At 43.0% G+C, this 25,853-nt stretch overlaps 1 protein-coding gene across 1 annotated transcript; it reads left to right on the top strand.

Annotated features, from left to right (window-relative positions):
- The first annotated feature begins 488 nt into the window (after window positions 1-488).
- On the top strand, window positions 489-25,213 carry STK32A (serine/threonine kinase 32A). Its single transcript, XM_010218707.2, has 10 exons — window positions 489-539; window positions 1,827-1,978; window positions 3,108-3,281; window positions 9,090-9,127; window positions 14,528-14,617; window positions 17,438-17,535; window positions 19,558-19,674; window positions 22,085-22,210; window positions 22,813-22,941; window positions 25,145-25,213. Exons 2-10 carry the CDS (start codon window positions 1,860-1,862, stop codon window positions 25,211-25,213), a joined length of 960 nt encoding a protein of 319 aa, XP_010217009.2. The 5' UTR covers window positions 489-539; window positions 1,827-1,859.
- Window positions 25,214-25,853: the final 640 nt, after the last annotated feature.

Raw genomic sequence — 25,853 nt, 5'->3', positions numbered from 1 at the left:
CAGAGGGAGACATTCTGGCTGTTTCGTGGCAGAAAAGGTGGCACTTGGAGTTGCCATGTTTGCATGATACAGTCGTTAAGCAGTTGTCTAGAGTACCACAAGGATGCGGTGACCCAGTCACTCATTTCAGCTCTGACACTGTATAAATGTTTGATGGACTGAGCTTCTCAATGGATTTCAGAGGAAACAGGATGAGGCTTTCATGCTTAACAGGCAGGTCACTGTGAAAACATTCACTTGACATTTCTTGCCTAATCTGCCATTAAAAAAGGATGCCCCAGTGAACTTGTCCTTACAGATGAGCTGGAAAGAAAAGTGTTTTAACACCAAGTTTTAAACAGCCCCCAAACCTCCAAGAACAACAACAAAAGAATGCTAGAGTTTTTCTATCCATCCTCTAAGGGAGAAAAAAGCAGAAATAATTGAACATCCTGAAGTCGTTGCCAACCATTTAATGTATGAATGTTTGCTCTTTTTTTGCAGTCACTTTCGACCATTTTGAAATTTTGCGAGCCATTGGGAAAGGCAGCTTTGGAAAAGTAAGTATTTTGTATACTAGTCAGCACTGGAACAGCTATAAGCGTAGCTCTGAGAAACAGGCAAATTAGAGAGGCTTACATGAGAATGGAGACATAAAACTGCACTGTAAATGAGATTTGACCTGATCTTAAACTTCTGGTAATCTAGAAAGAATCTTAGCCTGATTCCTCATCCATCCCATAGCTGCAAATTATATTATAGGAAATTAAAGTGAGATACTGATGAACCAATGAATTTCCTCTTTTTCTGCGTAAGTATTTTCTAAAGCAGATTACTCAGCAAAGAAACTGAACATCATGAAGTGTCTTTGAGAGAGGGTTACAATGGACAAGAAAGGCTTAGCAAAATTTTAATGTGAATGTCTGTGAAGCACAGTGTTTGTATTTAAGTGTCAGGTTATAGTCACATGTTGATCTTATTTTTATTCTGTTACGGACTTGCTTACGTATGTAGATGGAAGTTTAGAAGGTCACTTCCCCCATGGTAGAAAGGCATGCTGATGCCAGAAACAGGGTATGTTTTGCATAGAAAGTTAATCAAAAATATTACAAAAAAGAGATTTATTTGTGGATGAATTAAAGGTGATTGTGAGAAACTGAAATTTATCCCACATTCATCAATTGTTGTGGAAACAAATATGAAAAATGTAAAATGTTTTGTTTTGCACTCTTGTGACCTTTAAGTTTTTCTTTGATGAAACATTTCTTTCTAGATTTGTTGAAATATAACTTTAAAAAGGGCTAAAATTCAAACCGCAGTATCTCTCAGTCAAAGCCTAAGGTTCATTGTGACCTGAATAAAACACTGAGTTGTTCTGAAATGTTAAAATACTGGATTCCCTGCCAATACTGGAAAGTGCAATCCATAAAAGAATAAATAAGGCACTTCTTTCCTCATAAATCCTTATTGTAAAGAAGAGGGAAATTCAGGTGCTGCTCCCCTCTGTATTTCCATAGTGAAAGGGACTCTTCAACAGCAGTAACTTGATTTGGGAGTGGAGGACAGTTTGAAGGAAAATGATCTAAATTACTTATTGCTATTGAATAAAATATTGACTTATCTGCGATTCCCTATCACCACCTTTGCGGTGATAAATTCTTTCCTCTCCCTTTTTCCGAGTAGGGGCATGAGGTATTTATGGTGATGCCTGGAGCTGCAGTGCAGGTGCGCAGAGCTGCCACTCAGCAGCGTGGCCTTCGCTAGAGCTGACGATGTGACATCGTATTTTACGTGCATAAATTTGCTTACCAGTCATCTCTGATTTACCACTTGATTTGATCACTTAGGTCTGCGTTGTACAAAAGAATGACACCAAGAAAATGTACGCCATGAAATACATGAATAAGCAAAAGTGTTTGGAACGTAATGAAGTGAGAAATGTTTTCAAGGAGCTTCAGATTATGCAGGGTCTGGAACACCCGTTCTTGGTTAATTTATGGTAAGACGTTTCTCCTTCACCTCCTGGCTAAGGCGATGTTGTGAAGTCCGGGACATCTCTGGGAGCAGGGTGACCCGCTCCGCTGCTGCCCGCCGGGCTCTGGAGCGTCGTGCCCTGAGCGCCAAGGACCTGGCGTGGCGACGCCTCACAGGGTGCCCTGTGTGGGGAGGCGGGCAGGAGCGTTGCTCTGGAGACCCTCCCGTGCGCGCCGCGGCGACACCTCAGGTGCCTCCTGACCCTACACTGTGTGAGGGAGCACTCTCAGACCGACCTGTCCTGCCAGGAGGCAGCGAGAGATCTCGCACGGTGACGGAGCGAGCGCGTCAGCTGCAGCTCTCCTCTCTGTTCTCACAGCCTCTTGATTCTGTGGTTTGTCTTGTGCTTTGCCAAACTTCCTTAATACCGTATTGATATTTGGCTGAATTAATGCTAATTGCAGAATCAGCAAAGAGAAATGGTATTTTATCTTTGAATTTACTGATGTAAAAATAATACCATTCAAATTTTATTATAGAAACCCACATATAGAATACTAGTTTTGCACTCTATTCTATACAGACTTTAGTCTGTACATCTGTCTATATTTATCTATCTATAAATATGCTCAAATGTTTGGGCACTTGATGCATCTTAGTGCATCCATGCTCACTTAAAGCTCGATGGACTTTGGTAAATTCTCAGAGGAATCCATGCAGTTGAGTGTGCTCCAGCTGACAGGAATACGGGAGAGACACGATGTTCAACATGGAATCAGTGGTACTGGTTGATGCAAGCTGTGATAGAGTAGTATGTGTTGAGATTTTTGGCTTTGTTTTTCAAATGGCTGTTGGTAACAGGTTCTACAGAAAATCCTTGGTTGCTGCTGTTCTAGTGGGCCTATTGGCAGTTGTTCATGCAAGCTGTGCTGCCTTTGTCAAGCTAAGCTGGTGTCAGATCAGGTACTTTGAGAATATTTTCAATGAAAGTTTAGATGCAGGTGGGAAACTGAACATGCAAAAATCAGGAAATTACATTTTAGCAAATGAAAATGTTTCAAGAAATTATAGGCATTTCCAGAGGTGTTTTCTGTCTCTATATATTTATTTATTTTAATTACTATTCTCCTTGAACCATGTCTGTGCCATTTTAGGTACTCATTCCAAGATGAAGAAGATATGTTCATGGTTGTGGATCTGCTGCTCGGAGGGGACCTGCGTTATCATCTCCAACAAAATGTCCGATTCCAAGAAGGCACCGTGAAACTCTTCATCTGTGAGCTAGTGCTGGCTCTCGACTACCTCCAGAGCAGACACATCATCCACAGGTCAGCTGGGGCTTGGCAGGAGGACTGGTGTCCATAGGCTGCAGTCAGTGCTGACGAGGAATAGTAACATGTACAGTATCAATGGTAGCAAAATAAGACATTCAGACAGTGATAACTAATGTTTGTGTAACACCTTAAACTGAAAATCCCAGATGGTTTCACAGAGTGGAAAACTGAATAGTGAATGTCTGACTGGTTTTCTTTATTTTTTGTCCAGGCAAGAGACTAATGATTTGTGTTTACTGGTTTCATGTTCTATGTTCTATGTTGGTATTTCACATGTGGCAGGTAGTCCTGAGAAGTATTTTGACCTGTTCAGGCATTGTCACACTTTTGTACTCTGCTGCAGAATTTGATGCAGGGGAGCAGGAAAGGAACGAGAAAGAAAAAAAAAAAAAAAACAGATGGTCTTGATAGAAACCTTGAATTTCCAGTTGTCCTCTTGTGGGCCATGTCTTTTGCTTTGTTATAGCATCAGAGATGAATGGGAATATATAAAAAAAAAGAGAGAAGAAATGATCAACTCAGCCCTGGTGAGGCCACATCTGGAGTATTGTGTCCAGTTCTGGGCTCCACACTGCAAGAGGGATGTGGAGCTGCTGGAGAGAGTCCAGTGTAGGGCTATGAGGATGATCAGGGGCCTGGAACATCTGCCCTATGAGGAGAGGCTGAGGGAGCTGGGCCTGTTCAGCCTGGAGAAGAGAAGGCTGAGAGGGGACCTGATCAGTGTCTGTAAGTACCTCAGGGGAGGCAGTGAGGAGGATGGTGCTGGCCTCTTTTCAGTGGTGGCCACCGACAGAACTAGAGGAAATGGCCACAAACTGAAGCATCAAAAGTTCCACAGGAATAAGGAAAAAATTCTTAACAGTGAGGGTGCCAGAGCACTGGAACAGGCTGCCCAGAGAGGTTGTGGAGTCTCCTTGTCTGGAGATCTTCAAAACTCGCTTGGATGCAGTCCTGTGCCACGTGCTCTAGGTGACCCTGCGTGTGCAGGGGGGTTGGACTAGGTGATCTCTAGAGGTCCCTTCCAACCTTAAGCATTCTATGATTCTATGATAACAAAACTATTTTTAATGAGCCCTCTGGGATTGTTCTCAGTTGATGTCCTACTGATTGCAACCATGTCTCAGAAGAATAATTTCAAGAAAAATAATTATTAATGATAGAATAGATTTTTTTCCTTTAAAGATTTTCTTAATTTTCAGCTGAATTACTAATGTGACTTTAAAAGCTAGTTTATGCAGTGCCGGTCACCCTCCTTTCCAGTGCTGTTCTCATTGAGTTATAACTTTTCTTCCACAAAAAGGCACCTGACTGTACAGTTAAAAAAAAACCCAAAAAACAGCAAAGTTAATGTCAGGGCAAAATCAGAAGCCATGCTGCTGCATATAAAACCATCTTGATCAAAGTGAGAGAATGATCTAGTGAGTGAATGGGGAAAACTCAATTTAAGCTGATTTGCTTTAGCAAAGAATTGTGCTTGGCTTTCAGTTCTCCTTGTATTCATTTATTTCCTGCAAGCCTGAACACTCACAAATACCTTTGCAAACTGATACACAAATTGCATGCTGTGCTCAAGTCACTGCAGGACTTAAAGTCAGTCTCCAGGACAATGTTGCCAAGGACAAAAACTCCTTTACCGTGCATTATGGTTTTAGGTAGCAGTTTAGGTGATACAGAAAAATCATACAAAATCCTCTGTGTTTACTGAAACAGAATAACAACCAGATAACAAATAAAATAAAGGTTTTCCCTTGTTTGGAAGGCAGGAGTTGGCTCCAGATGGGCAGCCATGTTCTTATTTCCTGTTTCTGGTGCTTTAGACTTCGCAAGCATCCTGTGTCCAACGTTTTTGACTTAATATCTGATAATAACAAACCTTGGAGTGTAAACAAGAAGGGACACTCAGAAGTGTTAAAAAAGGGAGGGCAGAAGATTATTTATAAATATAATTCAAAAAACATTCTTGTGAAGTATAAAATATAGGACAAATTTTTAAATTAAAATTATTCTAATCATTAGTAAAGAAAGGAACATTATGTTCAAGTGCTGATGAAGGTTAACACTCCTGTCAAGCAGCGTTTGTCTGCTTTTTCTAAACCCTGCAGGCAGAAAGGATGACTCCTCCTGCAGAGGAGCCCAGAGCACCAAAGAGCTTTTGCTTTGCTTTGATTAGAGACAGATTTTTTTGTGGGTAGCTCCACGTTCTCAGGAGTCTTAGTTTTCATGCTTCTTGTTTTGTTTTTATACCTGCACAGATTTCTGCTCTTTGATGCATCTGATCTTGGCAACTAGGCCAGTTCAGCTACCTCATTCAGACTTGCTTAATCCCAGGCACTGCTGTAACGTGGGAAACAAACCTGGCAGGTGGTAATGAGGGTATTGGGTTAGCATGCGCTGCCCTGCACCTGCTCACAGGCACCAAATAATGAATGAACATGAATTAAACATTGTGAAATAGAGACTAAGCTGTCTTTGTTCCAGCAAGGGAGAAGTCTTTATGCTGGTGGCTTAGCCTTGACAAAATGAGCAGGACACAAGGATTAGAGAAGCACAAGGAAGAAATCATTACTAATAAATTACTGTTAGTAGTAACATTGGTGGGAGAAAAGGGCTAGAAGCTCTTTATGACTTGATGCTGTAACAGAAAGTCAGCAGGGGAGGTTGACTGTTCCACATAAGCAATAGAGACATGATGTCTAAGAAGGATCACGAGCTACCTGTGATACTATCATCTGTGTTGCTTTCAATCCTGGGAAGTCATTTCAGGCCATTTGTCATGCTGTGACCAGCAAAATCAGTCTGCTCTTTTGCAGGGTTGGTGGCAGAGGCCTCTGTCTGACTTTCTTGTGTGGCTCGTTCACATCAATAGCTCGTGCCTAGACCATGCACCTTATTTAGGCCATAGGAACAAAGGATCACAGATTACTGCAGGGACAGATCAATCCAGGAATCAGAAAAGACTCTGATAACTTCAGATACGCTCTATTTAGATCGAAAGGTTTGTTGCAGGGTGGATGGGGAAAGGAGGTGCAGACGTGCAACAATATTCCATGTAGCAGAAGGTCGGGTGCTCTTCTGCGGAGCAGCCTGCAGCACATTCCCACCCGGGCTTCTCTGCTTCCAGCAGGCCTGTTGAAAAGTATCCGGAAGGCAGAGGGTTATCGTGAGTGTGCCCAGTGCTTTGGGCACTTTCCCTACAGAGCATCAGGTTGCAGGGTGTCCGGCTCAGTCTTGTAGCAGGTGGAAGGCAAGCGATGTAATGAGCTCATTAAAAACAGGTAGTGTCTTGTAAAGTCATTGAGGTGCACACAGGAGGCCTATCAAATGCACGTTTTCTTTGTTCAACTAAAAGCATTTCTTTATAGCATTTCTATAGGAATATTTGTTTTATTTAAGAGCAAAAAATTGCAGGGAACCCATTTGTTTTTAAAATAAGGTTGTTAAAGTAGTTCACGTAAGAGAACTTCTGCTAGACATTTGCAGTTCCTTCTAAAGGAAGCAAATTCAAGAAAATGTGTTTCTTTCCATGTCTCTCTACTTTTAAGTAACAGAAAAAAACAAAAGACCATTTTTTTTGGTAGACTAAAAAGTAGGTTTCTCCAATATGTGTATATATAGAAAGGTAAGTGGAGTTGGTTTAAAATTATGTTATCCATTAGTTCCCTTATAATGATGTAGTTAATTTCATAATTAATGTTAAATTGTTTAATTTATGCATCTTTTTCCTTCAGTATTATTTGTTAAAAACTTCAATGTAATTCATATTTTCTGCTGTTTCCCCAAGCGTGAGATACTTAGTAATATACTCAAGATTGGTAGCTGCTACACAGTAGATGTACAGATGTAAAGGCTTTCCTACTGTTAATTTTTTACTAATCTAGAGGAAAAAAAAAGCAGGTAAAGAGTCATGGAGATATATTTCTCTTTCTAAAGGAAATAAAAGCTAATTCATAAGCAAAATTACAAAGAAGTTAATGCAGTGGAATGCCTGTTCTACCTTGCACACATTAAAAGCTGGGCATTTTTATATCACACGCAGAATCACACAGAATGGCCTAGGTTGGCAGGGATCATCTAGTCCAACCTCTTGCTCAGCAGGAACACCCAGAGCACGGGGCACAGGGTGGCATCCAGGTGGGTTTGAAGATCTCCGGAGAAGGAGCCTCCACAGCCTCTCTGGGCAGCCTGTGCCAGGGCTCTGCCACCCTCACAGGAAAGAAGTTCTTCCTCACATGGAGATGGAACCTCCTGTGTTTCAACTTGCACCCATTACGCCTTGTCTTGTCACTGGCCACCACCAAGAAGAGTTTGGCCTCATCCTCCATCCATTCTCCCCTCAGGTGCTTATATAATCAGTAAATAAAATGATTCCTCTTCGTTGTTTATGTGCAGGCTTAATATCTTACCAGCAATATCCTGAACTCAAAGGACAATATACTATATTATGGTTATTTTACTTTTGGGGGATTTTTAGTGTGTGTAAGGGGTGACTTTTGGCAGTCAGAGTACATCATGTAGACAGGGTATTTCATGGTAGTAGAAATAAAAATACCATCATAATTTACAGAACTGATAGTATTATCAGCCACAACACCAAGCTCATTCATGTCTGTTTGTGGAGGTATAAATATTTGACCCAATCGGTATTTTTGGCGTAATAGCCTTCAGTCACATCTTATTGAGGAATTGCACCAAAAAAGGGGCGAGTGCCCTTTGTGTCTAAGGAAATCATACAGGAAAGGGTGCAGAGCTGGCAAGTGCTCCTGGGCAGCATTTCAGAAGAAACTAGGCTCATTTGTGTTTCTTTTATATATATATACGAAAACGAACAAAAAGAGTTGAACTTCAAATGTAGAACTCTGTATTCACCATTTCCTCTGAATAGCCTTCTTTTGCAAGAGGCCTTTTTTGTCAAATATCACTGTTCTGTGACATATGATTGTTTTCATAATGAAGTATGAAATATACAAGTTAATATCTAGCTAAGAAGATTTTGCAGTAAGTATCAGTAAATCAGTGTCCATGAGCTTCAAAAACATCTAATGATACAGGTGAGGTATCTTCCTTGAAATGCTCTTTTCTGTTGTTCTTTTGGTAGAAAAATAACTGCAATTGCAAATGTGAAAAGCCTTCTATGAAAGCGAAACAATGTCCAGCAGTTTTATTGCTGATCTGTATGGGTTTGAGCTCCCTAACCCAAAAGGGGTCAGCTTTACGCCAGTCAGGACATTTGTAAGTAAACAGTATTTTCTCCGGTGAGTGCCTTGTGGTGCTCGCCCCCTTCCTGATGGGAGCTTTCATCATCGGTGTGCAGCCCCTCGCCAGGATGTGGAAACACTCGGCACATTCTGCAGTGGCTCCTTTCACGTGCAGCTGGAGGACCTTGTTAATGCAGTAGGAACAATAGCTAAAACTGATACAACTTGTTTGCTTTGTTCCAACATATGATTTTTACTGGGAAATAGGGAACAGGGCTCAATAGAGCACTTAAATTTAGAAGAAAAGTGGGTTTAAAAAAGATAAAAAGCTCTAACAGTGTAGGTGGACTAGCTAGACGCTGGTAGATAAAAACCAAAGTCTTCCAGTCGTATCATACCTTTATTTTTCATTCTGTCGTTTGGTTGGACAATCTCCTATGCCAGAATAAAACCTTGCAGAAACATTAGAGCAGATCTTCTGAGGTGTTAACGTGTCTGGAACCTTGCCCCTATAGAGCTTAGTGCGTCATCAGTTTTCTGCAGCAGTGTTTCACATTGTTGTTCTGGGCTAATGGCTGCTTCCCATTCTCTGCTTTTTTTTCCGTAGGGATATCAAGCCTGACAACATTTTACTGGATGAGCATGGTGAGTACCAGTTAGTTTTTGGCCGCACATCCCAAAAGCGGTGTCGGCAATAGCGTACGTCCGTGTTGGGGCGGCGGCGCTTGCTCTGCTCCTCGGTCCATGTTGCGCTTCCACTAGCTCAGAAGCGGCCTGGAGTAGGAGCCTTTTGGGTGTGTTGGGTGTGTGCGGGTGCTTTGCTTGGCACTTGTCCACCTTGCTTGTTGCCTTCTGAATTTTGAGCACCAGCATCCTGTATCTTCAGGCTGCTAGGCCATCCTGTGTTAATCCACCTTATTTCTAGTGGTGCATCAATGTTTAATGATCTCTGGCTCAGTGACAGCTATAGAAAACATTACCAGAGATGACACTTCTTCTGCTGTTGGTGGTCAGAGTGGTCTGACACAGAGGCTCATTCTAACAGTTTCTTTACTGGGAGTCTGAAACTTGCTTATAGGTAATCGTTTGCATGGAAAGGCTCCTGTAATTACGGGCTGTATGTAACATGTGCTCACAAGCAGAATGATATAAGGCTGAATAGATACTCTCTATCCTGGCATTTCTTTTTTTTTGAGCATTTGATATTGAGAGGAAGCTTGGAAGAGGGCTTGGGGCTGGCTATATTATAGATGTTGCTATAACTTTTTCCTTCAGTCTTTTCTTGGGCAAAACTCCAACCATATTCTTGTGTTATTCTGTAGACTTTTTTTCCACCCTAGAAGAATTATCCCAGTGAAGATTTGTCTGATATTTATTAGCTTTTAATCATCCAAAAAATACTTTTTCATTTAATATGTTCTGAAAATTCCTATAACCTGTCTTGAGAAATCATTATTAGCAACTTCAGTAAGATACTCAAAGAGAAAAAAAATCAGTACAGGATCCTGGAATATGTGAACTCCTGATTTCAGAAGTTTTACTATAGACACCAACACATTTGGAGAATTTCCGTCGTGCTCGTGTGTAGCTGGGTTTCCTGGCAGTGCCTGGGCCCGGGCTCCGCTGGGTTTGCGTGTGACACACGCGGGGCACACGGAGGCGGCAGGTGCTGAAGTCTGGCTCGTTCTTGCAGCCTTGCGCCTTTGTTATAAACAGCCACAAACAGCAGCAGCTTCAAATGGAGATGCCTTGAAGTTAAACAGACCGCAGCCAAGTGTGCCTATGTGCTAGTCAGTGAGTGCCATTAAATACCTGTACAACAGAGAAGCAAGGGGAGCGTGTGGTTTAACCTGCCTGCTGCAGGTTCCGCTCTACAGGAGCTGGAACGTGCCTACCTCCATCCCGAGCCCACGGCAGCAGCGGGGATGCCCAGCAGTGCGGGAATATGCAGTTATGATCCAGGTCTTACATGTTTAATTTTCTAGCATTTATTCTCTAATCTCAGATTAGTTAATGAGGATACAGTCTGTCCAGGAGATTCAGCACTTTACAGCTCCTACATCTGTATCTTCATCTAATTTAGAATGTTTTCTTTGTTGTCTGCACAAGGGTGCACTAGAAAGGTGAAGGAATTATGTAATAAGAGGTGCTGAGTTCAGTAAGAAGATTCTTTGCCTTAATGCACAGCACAGTGCAAACTGCTAACCCCTCTGTCCTACCCCTAGGACTCCAACACGATCTGTATTTTCAGGAGAACCAAAGGCTTGATCTGCAAGTGCTACTCTCAAGCACAGGGGTGAGATTTCAGGAAGGATGCGGATCCCAGAGCGCAGCTCTGCTCCCTGGCTGTGCTGTCTGCAGAGTCTGGCCCCAGTTGTAGATTTTGAGCAATTACAAGAACACTAGCTTGGGCTTTGGCCCTAACGCTCAGCAGCAACATCTGGTCTTGCCCTTTTGTCTCGCAGTAGCTGATGTCCCCATTCATCTGCTCTGTTCTTTGTTCTATACCACGGCAGTCACTGTGGAGCTAAGTACCATACCCCGCTGAGCCTTCTTCCTGCAGCCTAATTGGCATCATTTGGTAAGTTCCCAAGCGGGCTGGTTGATAGAAGACTTACAATTTTTTTGAAGTGAAACATTTAAATGAGATGCAGAGGAGGACATATTTGTGCTTGGAATATCAATTTTTTATTAATAGTCTTTATAATTCATGCTTATGAAAACAGTTTCCTACAAAGTGGAGTGAAAGACCGAGCTGAAAAGAAAAACGATGCAGGGATACAAAGGGCACAGATGCCCTGTCTGGGTACATCATTCTTTTCTTTCAAGTACTCCCCAACGATTTGATGCCGATTCTCTTGCAGGTAAAGAGGACCTGGCTGATTTTGTAAGCAGCAAGAGAGGTGCTCTTGACAAATCAATCAGGCAGGATCTGAGAGATGTGCTCTGACATCTCAGTCATGTTCTTCCAGCAGTACAGATGGCTAACCAGAGGGACTTCACTTTTTCTTTCTTTCCTTCTCCAAATTCAAGCCTCACTGAAGCATCACATATTTGATGAGGAAATCTATGCCTCAGTGAGGCTGTGGTCCCACAGAGCACACAGGTGCAGAGGGCACTGTGGCCTAAATAGTGCTGTTAGCAGAAGAGCTATCCTGATGAGCAGAACACAGAATGCCTTTTTCTCCCCAGCCTGAGGCAGGGAATAATGAAATCGCTAATTGAAAATAGAATTTGCTGAAAAGCTGGAATGGTAACTTTATGGGAAAGCGGTAAAGTGTCTATTTAGCTTTACACAGCTCTTGCTGCAGAGATGAAAGTTGAATTCAAATAATTCAAAGACTCTCCAGAGCAGCGGTCTCCTCCCTGCCTGATTTGCGAGGATAGCAACAGGGGCTGGAGGTGATTTGACCCTGGCTCAGTACTGATGAGTCCAGTGCCTGACAAGGAGCTGGCCCTTGTCCTCCAAAGCTTACACCCCAGTGGGGAGCAGGCCCTGCTTTGTACAAAGCGCAACCTGCTCTCTGCTAGGGCTCGGGCTGCATCCTGAGCCTGCTGCAGGTTCCTCTCTGCAGGAGTTGGAACGTGCCTACCTCCATCCCGAGCCCCCGGCAGCGGTGGGGATGCCCAGCGGTGTGGGGATATGCAGGTGCAGAGCCCCCTCCTTTGACTTTGCTTGTGATCCAGGGAGTGTTTTGCACACTGACAGTGTGCTGGAAGGGGAAAGAGAAGGGGCTCCTGCCCTGTACTTACTGTTGCAGAGATGCAGGCAGGAACGTGAACAGAAAAATCACAAACTCTACTTTTATTCCCCAGATTTGCCAACTGTAGATAATTTTCAGCAGGCAAACTTAAATCGCTTTTCTCACACCACAGATACTTGGGCAGGACTTTAGAGTTTTGCTAAAATCTTTCATAGTATCCAAACAAAATAATGAGTTCACTAACCAAGTACCCTCTTTTAACCATACATAAAGGTGATCTTAGTCTGCTTTCATCATAAAATACAACAGCAGTTGCTTTCATCATAAAATACAATAGCAGTGAGTTTATAGCTGTGAGAGACAGTGACTCAGGGAAGTATTCTCCTACTATCTCCTTGGGTAGGAACCATTTTGATTTGATACGCGCAGTTAGCAGAAATGATAGCAATTCAGCCACCCTCTGTTATTACAGAGGCAGGTGAAGAGTCTGCAGAACACAACATCCCAAATCCCTGATGGCCTTGGTAAGTCCAGCGCTGCCAAGGATGGCGTTAAGAGAAAGTGCTTGAGCCCAAGGAGAAGCAGTGACTGCTAGCGTCTAATCGGAAAAATAAGGCTGAACCCCTACAAGAGGTTCAAAAAGAGAAATTCAGTGAAGTCAGTTTTGTGTGGATAACATGTTTGTGGTGGGCCAGACGAGTGAATAAGCAGAAATAAATTAAGTGCTTGAGGAAGGAGAAGAGAAGAAGAAAGGACAAGAGCTGGGTGGAAGCATTTGCTCTCTCATCCCTGAGAAGTCACGTTCACTGCTTTTACTTCCTTTCTAGTTTGCAAGCAGCATATTATAACAGTTTACAATTGTGCATATTCTAACAGTGACAGCAGAAACCATTCCTACCCACATGAGGATCTTCATGATGTTTGAATTTCTTGTGCTACACTCTTTTGCTTGCTATTAAGCAAAGGTTTGGTTCTGTTCTGAAAATATCCTCTGAAGAGGAAATGGAGAGATGTTTAGTGCGTGGGATTACCAAAAGGTGAGTGGGTAGAAAGCCAGTATTGACACACTTGCCAACACTGCTTTTTTAACAACATCGGCTGACTCTTAGCAGCTCTTTTTCTAAGGCAATGTCTATGTTATAGATAGTAATGCTGAAACATCAGCATTAGTGAATTTACACTGAATGAGAACATTTATTCTCTTACAGTTCTGTGGTATTTCCTTCTGTGCCTTTTCTCCAGCCACTGTTGTTTCTCTTCTGGAGTTACATCCAGACTGCAAATCTCTAACTCCTTTATGCCACTCATCCTCTTATGTGTATGGCAGACTCACACCCGGTTCAGTCTTTACCAATGGATGCGTGGTGTGGACTTCGGTGCAGTAAGCAACATAGAAACCCAAAGGTTCTGCTTCCCATCTTGGCATTTCCTATTTATGCTACAATCTCCTTTCCTGCCCCCAAAAAAGCTCAACCAAACGATATTTAAGGTATTTTTCATAGTTAGCATTCTTGGGTTCTTCTACTGTGTTAGTAATTCTGTGTCCTTTCACAGACCAAAGTTTCACGATACCAAATACGGTGCAAAAATGTAATATAAGTTTCTGTCTGAAAGAAGTTTTATTTTTCCAGACTGCTGCAATCAGCTATTTCTATTAGTCATCAAAAGCCAGCGGCATGAGTCTTACTTTCATAAGCAGAAACGGATTTTGATTCCTAAACACTGAACCGATCACCGAAAGGAGGTTATGAGCGGGGTACATACAGTCTATAACAACGCCTTCCTGCCTTCAAGCCACTTAAAGTTACGAGTTATGGTCTGAGCTGAGGAAAGTCTCTCAGCACCACTGAAATGAAACTCAAGAAAGAAATAAATGAGTCTGGGTGGGAATTCTCCCTCAGAATGGCTTTTATCAAAAACAGAGCATTTCATTGTATATCCTTTCAGTTATCAATAAGAGACCAAGATATTAAGTAGACTGAGAGGTCAAATGCTTATTGCTCAATAATCAGCGGATATTTAAAAATATTAAATATAAGTAGATTTTTTTTCCTAAGGAAAAAAAGAAAAACATTATCTTCCTCTCCTCCTGCCCAAAATTTGGGAACAGTCAAAGCGATTATCATGATCTTGTAGGTCTCTTCCAGCCATGATTCTGTGATTAAGTACCACTTGAAGATATATCTGTAAGTGGCATACAGCTGAGCTATTACCCATCAGTTCTCTTTGAAAGTCTTTTCCTGGAAAATATTTCCATAAAATGTATTATGTTTCTGATTCAAAACTATTTCTAGTATGAAATTAAAGCAAATTCAGTTACTCGTTAACCTCTCTTTTTCAGGACATGTGCATATCACTGACTTCAACATTGCCACAATGCTGACTAAAGAAATCCAAGTCACCACAATTGCTGGCACAAAACCGTATATGGGTAAGGATGGTGAAGATGCTTCAATTGGTGTTTAATGGGCTTGATCTGAGGGCAGTGCAGGTACACAGAGAGTAACAGAGATAGAGATTTGATGAGCATTTGAGCTGTCTTGTTCCTGCATGTAACAAAGTACACACATTTATTTGAAATGAGAAAGGGTAGGGAAGGTTATGGAGGAAGCCCCCTCTAATTATACTCTAATACCATTGAAAAAAATATGTGTCCATACACCGATTTCATACAGCAGAACAAGGGAAGCCTACTTCAAACACTTCTTATATAAACTGGCATTTTAAAAACTCTTACTGCTCTGTTTAGGCCAAGTGAGTGGACTTTAAGTCTAAGATCTCTCTTGCACATGCTTTATCTCGTGCACCAAGTAAAACCTTCTGCTTTTCCTATAGCAGGGAAAGAAGGAAAAGGGTAGTGGTGGGGCTGCAGAACACAGTGACGTTGAGTGCACATTTCCAATACAAAGGGGGCACAAGGGTATAGAAGTTACCATCACAACCGAAAGATAAATTCTGAGCCTGTTTTTGGTCTTTGAAAATTCCTCTCTTGTATGTAGATTGTTGATATTAATGGCTTTGTCTATTTCTACCAATAAGTGAAAACAGGCCATTATCTACCTCTGTAAACTTAGATGCACAGAAGAGAAAAGCACATACAGGCGCTGGAGGGCTGGACACGATCAGTTCCCCAGTACTCCATGCATTTGCACAGTGACCTTGTGCACTGTGATGTATGGAGCACAGGGTGCTTTCTATGAAAATACAGTGCAAACCTCCAGCTTTCCGCTGTGCTAAGTAGCAGAGCTAGTTGCTATGGTTACATGCTGTCCCCTTCGCCTTCTGCGATTCACATGAAATACAATTTTAGGAAGCTTTTTCCCCATCCAGGCAATGTCATGGGCACGTTCCAGGCAGCAGAATGTGCCAGGCAGCCACAGGACTGCACAGAGAGATATTCTCCCAGGTCAGAGGGACTCAGGAGTAGCTGGGCCAGCCCTACAGGAACCTTGAATCAGGCAGAAGAGGAGAGTTCACAGGTCTGATGGGTCAGGTTTGCTGTCCTGACTCCCTAGAGCTGTGTAGCTGGAATTTGTAATGACTCCACCTGGTTCTCTACCCAGGGAGCAGAATCTGCTTATCCAGCTGAGTGACATTGACTGCCCCTGGAGGTTAGGATAAGTTCTCTATCCTGCTGTTACTAAGCTGTCTCTGTACCTCGGTAGAGTTTCTTGCTTGTTCTTACGGCACCTTTTTAGCATGAGATTTTGTTGCAATACCCCATGTCATGGCAGCCAATCACAGAAGTCATCGTAGCCCTCTCCGCAGAAAGTATATTCCCAATTTTTATTAATGAAACTCCTTTTGTTACTCCCACGTATATCCTGTACACGTGAGCAGGTCAGCACACACACGAGCAAAGCAGGCACTCAGGGCTTCTCCCCATGAAGACCTGCTTTCTCTGCTCTCAGAAAGTTTAGCTTTTTATGCTACCCCTCTCCCGCTCTTTAGGAAAACTGCAGATGACTTACTTATGCCCATTTACTGGCCAGGTCAGGGAAGCAGTCAAGCAGGTAGAGACCTGTCTGATACTTATCTTTCAAGCACAGTTAATACATATATAACAGAATAGCATTAACATACCTGGGAGAAATCCAGCCTGGAACATGTAGGAAATGGATCAGAAGGAAACCTCGTGAGCTAATATTGTAACGGCCATTATGCAAAAACCACACAGAAGAGGCTTTGTATTAGATAAGCCAAAATTTGACTTTCTTAAACAAAGCAAGAACAGTAAATAACATTTCTGCACAGCTAACACAACCCACCCAACTTTCACAAGACCCTGAAAACAAAGAAACCTCCTCACAGCTGTGGCTTATCCAGATCCCCTTGCAGAGGGCTCTCCTGCTGTTAGGAGGCTCCTTTACAGCTGGATAACAAGATTGACCTTTCACCTTTGCACCACCTGGCACAGGCCTCTTAAAAGGGAAAATACAAAACAAAAATACTGCTCCCTGCTTTGTTTTGGGGGGTTTTTAGAGCAATTCTTGCTTTCCATCTCACCCACACAAAAAATCCTACAGTGGTTCTCCAATCTCAAAAGATAAATTTATTGATGAGGGCGAAAGCATTTCAATCTGTGTCTTTATCCACTTCCTGGTAGTCTAGTAACTTCCTCCTTAAAAACTTGTGATCTTTCAGGCTTGGTTCAGTTAAAACTTGCTTTTTTCCTGCCAACGGTGTAGTTGGCACCATGTCCGTGTTTACGCTGCATATTAATATTCCTAAAGAGCTGCTTTCATTCACTGTGCAGGGCTGTATTTACTTTTTGCCAGATTGAAAGACTTTAAATATGAACAAAAAGAGATGAGTGGGAAGGGAACAGCTTTCAAATAAAAAAAAAAAGAAATCTACTGAGCTCTAGCCAAAGCACAGAGAGGCTTTCTAAGGGCAGTGAGAAGATTTTCAGGCCAATTTTAGGTCTAGACTTAGTGAATTAGGATGTTATTCTGAAGCATATTTACTATGAGATAACAGACAACAGTTAAGGAATTTGACAAAGATTAAAAAAAAAAAAAACTGCAAGGAAACCCATGAGTTGCAGTTCTTGTCCACCTCGGTGTACTGGTGAAAGACCAATATCTCAGCCAAAGACATTGTTCTGAGGAAGAAAAAGAACGAAGCAATTTGTGTCTATGGCAGGATAATTAGGGACGCTCTCTGCATCATTGGAGCAAACATCCTGTGTTGTGTCTTCCTCTTGAGAAGGCAGTAAGGCAAATGACCTTTTTTTTTCTCTGTTTCACAGCACCTGAAATGTTTAACTCCACAAAACCTATTGGCTATTCCTTTGCTGTGGACTGGTGGTCGTTAGGAATCACTGCCTACGAGCTGCTTAGAACCCGGGTACGTAACACACAGCAGTTGTCACTGCCTGTCTGTCTCTTTCTCTCTTTCTGAACACTCCATGGAAAGATTAACACCTTACAACAGGTATGAAAGGCCTGAGCCAAATTCAAGGCTTCAAGGTTAATTACAACATACATAGTAGAAACCAAATCTTCATGAGAATCTTTCTGATCACATCTAAGAGCCCCCAAATAAATCACTTCAGTATGGAGCTACTCATGAGGACAGTTCCTCACTGTGTGCAAGGGCCTGTTAGTTGCTGTTAGCTGGGCAGTGGAAACTAAATCATCTACTGAATGAATGAGAATTCCTCGTGTCTAGACTGTAATATAATTTACTCTGAGCTCCCATTCTGTGAGAAAAAATAAAACTCGCAAAATATCATATTACCATTGCAATAAGATTGAGCAGGTTGGGCAGTAGTAACCACAAGTGTGAGTTTCAGTACAGCACAACTGACACGTCATCCTGTCAGTGTTGTGCTTCTGACTCAATTAAAGTTGTGGGCCTTGTGGATTGGTGATTAGATGTTTCGGAAGCATTTTGTAAAAGATGCAGATAAAATTAATTGAATTGTGTTCTTCTAAGCAAAAGTGTTAATCACCTTGAGAGGGTAGAAAAACGTTGTCTTTCCATGAGAGAATGCAAAATATATTTGTAAGGAACTCTATAATCAGTCCTCACATTTTGATAAATTTATTTTAAGGAACAGTGAACAGTATCTCAATTTGCGAGAGATCAAGTTAGGACATGTTAAAAGAACATGGCTGTCTTAAGTGTTGGGTGATCGAAGCCATGTGTCCATCATATAAATATTTATGTAATACTTGAATTTTTTATATTGAAACTTCAGTGAATTGAAAGGCTGTTCATTGCATTGACTTTTGACTTGACGGTGTCACTCTCAAATGTGAGAGCAGAATGCTGTTAGGTACTCAAGCATCACAGCAGTCATGGTGAGATGGTAGCATTATTGGTGGTCACCTCAGGGGAGAAATGAAAAGAAACCTTGAGTTCCATCTAGTGTCTGTACTTTTTAAACACAGTGCATCTGATTGCATATCACAGAATGTAACTATTATTTTGTAAATATATAAAACCCGAGAAATAGCGAAAAAAATCTGGGAATTAAAAATCTTTCAAAATGCAACCATTCTATTCCTTGCAAATTCTTAAGTAAAGCTGTGATATTGCTCTGTTTAGAAGTTAAAGGCAGAGGTGAGTATTTACCTATGTGGTAACAAATTGGCATGCTTTCCTTGTCTGGACACATAATTTTAGATTTATTACCCTAAATAAACTTGAACTTATGTCAGGAGTGAACTTATGTCAGAGGAACTACATTTCCTCTGGAATATCCAGTCATACAGTCCCCAGACACAGTTCAGGTTTCTGCTTGCTGTGAAAGTGGATTGCTGGACAGAAACGAAGGGTCACTCTGCAGCCTGATGTTACACATAGGGAATTCTGCTCAGGCGCTTTTCTTGGGGCATTATTTTCATATGATTTTTTTTTTTCTGTAGTGGTGAACTTTCCAAAGGAAAGGAGGGAGAAATCCTAATCCTTTTTACTTGTAACATCTCCAGCATAAGCAAAGAACTGAAAACATCCACACTTTCACAGGGAGTATTGGGAATTTTCCTACCACAACACTATATAAAATCATTTTTGAAATCCCTTTAAGATACAAATATTGGCTAGACCAAGAAAACACAGACTGCTTAACAACTCTAATCTTTGTTTTTGCCTCCTATATATTATGCTGTTTAAATGTCTGGTTATTACTGTTGTTCTTCCTGACATTATTGTTATTTTGTTCTGTAGTATTCTGTTTATTTCAACTGATTTAAGATCCCACAGTGACAGACTTACAGTGGTTCAATCTAGAGCAGCAATGGGAGGGTTGAGGAGTGTATAAGGAGACTTTGCTTAGAGCTGTCTTGCCCTAAAAAGATTTCCCGAGGTATTTAAAAAAAAAAAAAAAACATTAAAATGCTTTCCATGTTGTATTTTTCACAGAGGCCGTACCACATCTGCTCCAACACTTCGACAAATGAAATTGCTCATGTATTCAGGACAGCTACAGTAATGTACCCAGCTGCTTGGTCCAAGGAAATGGTGTCGCTGATCAAAAAGGTGAGGTCAGCTGTGGAACTGGGTAGTGTAGGAGCATGGATGTGGTGTATCTAGGAGCCTGCTGAAACCAGCAGCTGAGGCCTTCCGTGGTGCTTTACCTAAGGCCTTTGTAGTAAGTTATGGGGATTCATTGCAAACTGTGTCCAGACCTCGTGCTAGCAGCCTCAGATGATACCGTATGATAAATATCCAGCTTTTTATGTTCTAGCTGAACTAATACAATCAACTAATAGTGCTCCATGTTGGACTAAGAGTGGTGAAGTTTGCACTGCCAAACAAGGCTGCTGCTAATGTCTCTCTGCTATGGATATATCCAGTGTTCATTTCCAGCTCTCCTATAACTTTGTCTCTCCAAAATGACACTGCTTGGAACTGAATATTGATATCTAAATGAATTTTGGGGAAAAAATACATAAAAAATATTGTTTTCAGAGAAGGAAAAATATTCTTCCCATTGATTAAATGATTTGCAAAAAAAAAATGCTGATTCTATTGAAATCCTTTGTTGCTAAGAACATTTTGCACCACAGTAATTATTTTTTTTTAAAAAGCTGAGATCAAAATTGCTTCAAAATCATAATTGGAATAATTTTGATACTAAAACCATGTTCATAGTGAAGTCATACCTATAATTGAAAAAAAATACTGCTTGACAATCTCAATTACGGTATGCACCCGATGGCCACAAAGTTGGAATATCGAACCCTGCTTAACAGCACCTCATTTTGCAAGTTTTGGAAATTATTTAAATAGTTTTCAAACTTTCAAAGAAATACAGGTTAAAAAAAACCCTAACATTTCTTTCATATTTTTTGTTCTAATTGATGCATATTAATATTTTTATCCATATTAATAAAATATTTTCAAAATTTTAATGAAAAATGTAACATTGGTACTTTGCTGAGACAGTAAAATGACATATTTTCTGAGGAGAAAATTGAAGATTATACCTATTTACTTAAATTGAGCTGGAATTTCATTAACAGTAAGAGAAGAATTTTTACCACAGATGCCCTCTCTGTTGTTACTTATTTTTGTGTGTTTGTTTGTTGAAAGCTTTTTTCCGAACCACAACATGCTGCAAGCCATACAGCCTGCCTTGTGAATTAATAATGCAGTGTCACAACTATTTAGATTTCCAAGTGCTCCTTTGCATTTGGTTTAACAGCCCTATGTATTATATATGAGGCAAACTGGAGTTTTGTCTTGGCTCAGATATCTCCTGTGAATTCTCCTATTTGTTAAGGTTCGAAGGAAAGGATTGTTCGTAGCAGACCCACATCGCTCATGTTAGGACTTAAAACACAGAGTTCAGGCAGGAGAACAGACTGTGAGTGGTGCTGCGGCCCAGGCACTGCAGCGCTGGCCCCGCTGAGGCCGGGTTTGCTTCTTGCTGTGTCCTGTGCTCCTCACGTCCTGGCTGTAGACGCTGCCCCGACGGGCTGAGGGGCTCCCCAGAACAACTGCACTCTGCTCGCTGGGTCCGTCTGCCTCTCCTGCTAAGGTTTTGGAGAGTGTATTAGTAGGAGCTTACGCAGTGCTGAATCCCAGAACTTCCTAGAACTGTTCAAAAAAGAAGAGTTTAGTGCATATATACCCCTTGATAATACAAGAGTGTGGAGGGTAAAATTGCCACTGGTATCAAAGCCAATAAAACTCTTCCTGCTGGGATGTTCTTTAAGCTGGGTAACTGAGAAAGTACACAGAAAAAAAATAAACATTATCTGCAAAGTCCCCTAGGAAAAAGTAAAGGACTTGTTAAAACAAAGCACTTGGATGCTTGCTCACTCTGGGCTGCCTGATGTCATCCTTCTTACCACTGTTCTTAACTTACTAATTTACCACTGTGCTTAACTTACTAGTAAGAACTCACGGGATTGTTACTAAAGGGAGAGTATTCCCTGGTTGCGTCCGCACCAGCAGCCCGGTGCAAGAAGCCGTGGGCTGTGCGAGCCCCTTGGCTCTAGGTCCGAGCAGGAAAAGCCACGGCCCTCCTTCATCCTCCCTGTACTCTTCTCAGCTGGCTGGTGCATGGCCAGACGTACAGTCTAGCCCAGTTCTAGAAACCGAAAACCTACACAGGCCTCAGACCTGTCCCCACTAACAAGTGATACACAAAGTTGTCCTTGATAACTTTCTCCCTTGCCTTTGTAACTACATAATATTACCATAGTATTTAAAGCATTCCCTGGGCACCTGCTGCAAAAGCACAGTAGGGAACAGCTTCTAGCTATCAAAGGCAAAATTGGTACATTTTACAAAGCAGCTGCTGACAGATACATATTCAAAAATCTGATTGTTATTTCTGTGTCCTAGCTTTTATCTGGGGGAACTTTGCTGCGAACATGTTTGTATGCACCTAATCTCATCTTGTCTTTCCCCTAACCACTTTCATTTACTCTCATTGCAGTTGCTTGAGCCAAATCCTGAGAAGCGTTTTTCTCAGCTGAAAGATATCCAGGACTTTCCTTATCTGTCAGATGTGAACTGGGATGCTGTTCTTCAGAAAAGGATAATGCCAGAATTCATTCCCACAGTAAGGCCACTTTATTTAAAGCACAGTAAATCACTGTATCTGATCTTTTTCTAATTGAAGTAGCACAGAAGTAACATAACCCTTCTGGAAAAAAATCCAGGGACCATTCCGTGCCACCCTACTGCAATTGCTTTTCACTGAAAGCCAATCAAACAGTGGGCTAAACTGTGAACATTGGCTAATTGCAGGTACTGTCCTCTCTGTTGGTTTTCCCTTGGTCAGGGTACATGTGTATTGCTTTCAAACAGTTTTGCAGGCTACAGTGCTACCTCCGAACGTTTTGCAACCCACTGGAAGCCGACAGCCCACCCACCAAGAAACGTTCTGGCTTTCACTTCAAAGCAGCCAGTGGGTTGAGTATAAGCAATAACCCCCAAAGAGCAGGTAATTTCTAAAATGATACAAACCTTGGCAATGTCCCCCCTTGCTGGGGGAACTGATAAAATAAAGCTAATAAAATAGGTAAGCAACAGGCACTCCGGCTATGTGTGTAGTTGTAAGTAGATTATATTTTTTCCAAATTCAGTTCTCACTTTCCAGTTTGTAAGAGCCTCTTTAAGACAGGGATTGATCACTTAAGACAACCTTTCTCTTTTCTCCAGAAAGGCAGACTGAACTGTGACCCAACCTTTGAACTTGAAGAAATGATCCTAGAATCCAAACCTCTTCATAAGAAAAAAAAACGCCTGGCTAAAAAGGAGAAAGATACCAGCAAGAGCAGTTCCTCACAGGTGAAAGAATTTCTTTAGTAATGTTATTTAAAGGTCAGCTGCAGTTCTGAATAGCTTAAATATTTTATCACAACCTCAGAAGAGCACTTTCAAATACAAAATTGAATCTTTTTTATTACCTGAGGACACTAAGCAGCGTGTCCTTTGCTGCTGCAGGTGAGGAGATTGTTGTGAGAGGCCACAGTTCCTGCTCTGCGCAGTGGACAGTGGGTTTGGATTAGGAAGCCAGTATGCCTTGTGAATAATTATTCAAAAAGGAAAAGGAGATGATGGGTTGGAAATGTTTTATTTTCAAAGGAGGCTTGTTGGTCAAACCACCCCTTGTCAGACTGAACGGCCTCTCGGGGTTTGACCAGGGTGGTTGTAGTCATCCACTCCATATCCCAGCACAGCATCTCCTCGGCACCAGAGCCTTCCTGGCCTCTCCCATGTCTTTGCCTTTCCTCACACAATGGAAAACCTCTTTGCTCCAGCCTGGCTTCCTTTCACCTCCCTCCTCCAGGGTACATAGCCCTAAACTTAACTCTCAGCACTAAAAGGCCAGTTTTGTAGCCAGGTCAGAGGGGAGAATTCCCTGAGGGTTGTAAAACACTCTTGTCTGCCAGTTCGCACAAACTCAAAAGTAGCCTTCAATTGTTGGTTGGCCAACTCCCACACATCAGTACAAAGAAAACCTTGCCCATTTCCCTGATGGTTTTTCAACATTCTTTCTATGCAATATCAGACTGTAGCAAGGTGCAGCATCTCAAGGGTGCTACTTGGTGCCACAGGTTTGTTGTAGGAGTTGCTCAAAGGCGATGAGCTGTGTCAGCAGGGAGTGATGGGGTGCCTAGATGGCGTTGGTGCTGGGGTCAAGGCTGGCGCCTGCGCTGCGCAGGGCGCCCAAGCCGGGCAGCTCTTGCAGCCATGGCACCAGGGTGGCATGTGCTGCTCCAGGCCGCATGCCAGCTGCGCTCGCAGTGCCCTTGCTGCAGTGCCTGCCGCTCCGCGCTGGGCTGCAGTGAGCGCAGCCCCCTTGCAGCTGAGCTCCGCCGCAGCACTGCTGTGTCAGTCCCACTGTCCTGCGCCTCAGGCCCACGCGGCCACGGAGCCGCCCGCCTGCTCACCGGAGCCCAGGGCAGGAGCCGGGCTCCACGCCTGCATCTGCCCTGCGAGCGCCTCCCAGCCGCCTGGCTGAGACGCCCTTGCCGTGCCCAGGACACAGCTGCAGACCCGCACAGACCCCACAAAGAAACTTCACGTGTCTCTCTGCAGCGCTCCCATTTCCTCCCCCGCTGTCTGCAGTGTCTTTTCTGTGCCGTAGGCGCCACGGGGATGAGGGTGTTGTTTGGCACATCCTGCGGGTGCACAGCCCTGGCGCCTGCTTCCACAGCCGTTACACACGCTTCTCTTTCTCTATATGCAGTACAGGAAAAGAGAGGATGGAAAACCACAGAAGAGCTCTGTGGCATTGCCATATAGCTTCTACTTTTCATGAAAATATACCTGTAAATAAACTGTGTCTGTGAGAGAAAGCTGTCAGATTGAAACACTCAGGTGCAGTTTGGGGAACTGTGGCGAAATCTAAGAACCTTGGGGAAAACAAACTCATTATTTATCACTTTGACAACTTGAATTTCTTCCTTTAACATAGACTGTAGGAATTTGCATTCCCCGGATCCGCCTGAACTGCTGTGCTGTTTGGCCATTCCCTCCTGCACGGTAACATGCTGCAGAAATCGCAGTGCTGAGACGAGCCCGGCCGTGTGCGGTGTGTGGGAGCGCAGCGCCCTGGCGGGCGGCGGCGCAGCCTGGGCTCCCACGTCCCTCCCTGCCGCTCCCTGCACACGGGCGCGGAAGCAGCTCCGGAGCCGCTGCCCTGTTTGCAGTGTATTGACCTGTGCATGTGCAACAACGTCTGGTGCGCAGCCTGAGGCCTTGAAGCCTTCACTGTGCTGAACTGTTCTTGGCATGTGCAGAATTGTTAGGTTTTCTGCAATAGCAAAATCCCCGTGCAAACAAGATGTGTAATTTGAAGTGCATATACGCACTGGTTTTAAATGCGAGGAAGGCAAGGCCTAATGCCATTCTCCCAACTGCAGTACTAAAGACACTCTATATCTAATGACATCTATTGCCTTGAAGTTGTCCTTGCAATATCAGTTTTGTGTTAACTGTGAATTTATTCATTTTCGCATCTTTCTCTTTCCTGCCAATGTGGAAGGCCTGCCATCTTCAAAAGCACCTAGAGATACTCCAGAGGGACTTCATCATTTTCAACAGAGAGAAGTAAGTGCTGATGTGACCATGCTGGGCGGGCACATGGAGGAGGCAGCACTGACAGCACCGCAAGGCACTGGCATGAGAGCAGACCCCAGATCCCACGCAAGCACCTGCCCATGCAAATCGTTCCCGCTTTCCCCGTGGTCCTCTTGGGGCTGGAGTGGGGGCGGCAGCCCTCTGAAATGAGGCGCAAACTCGTGCCACTGGGTCTGTAGCAAGGCACATTGCTTCCCTCAGTGCAGCTAAGTGCTGGTCTGTGGTGCGGACCCTGGGCCAGGACCACAAGGCTGGGAAGGGGCACAGACCATGGCAGAGCTGGGCCCCGCGGTCACAGTGATCCTGCTGGGATAAGGGCTTCTCCTGTGAGCCTCTCCCATGACTGGTCCCCAGAGCAGCCTGTAGGGTCCCTGTGGAAAGAGCCTGGAGCAGGGGCAGCTCCAAAGCAGCCAGGAGAGAGAGGTGCCGACGGGGCTTAGAGCAGAGCTTGCTCCCCAGGGAGAGACTGCAGCAGGGCCCAGCAGGCTCACATGCCACCCGAGGACAGCGTGTTTGCATGCCGGAGCGGGGTTCCTCACAGTTTCAGTGCCCCTTTATTTCCCTAAGGGTGAGACACCACCACAATGACAGCCAGGAGAGCGTGACCATGACAA

The sequence above is a fragment of the Tinamus guttatus genome, unplaced genomic scaffold, assembly GCF_059628265.1.
Source record: "Tinamus guttatus ecotype Peru unplaced genomic scaffold, ASM5962826v1 Tinamus_guttatus_pri_ptg000007l, whole genome shotgun sequence".
NCBI lineage: Eukaryota > Metazoa > Chordata > Aves > Tinamiformes > Tinamidae > Tinamus > Tinamus guttatus.
The sequence above is the reverse complement of the archived record's forward strand: the minus strand, read 5'-3'. Positions and strand labels throughout refer to the sequence as shown.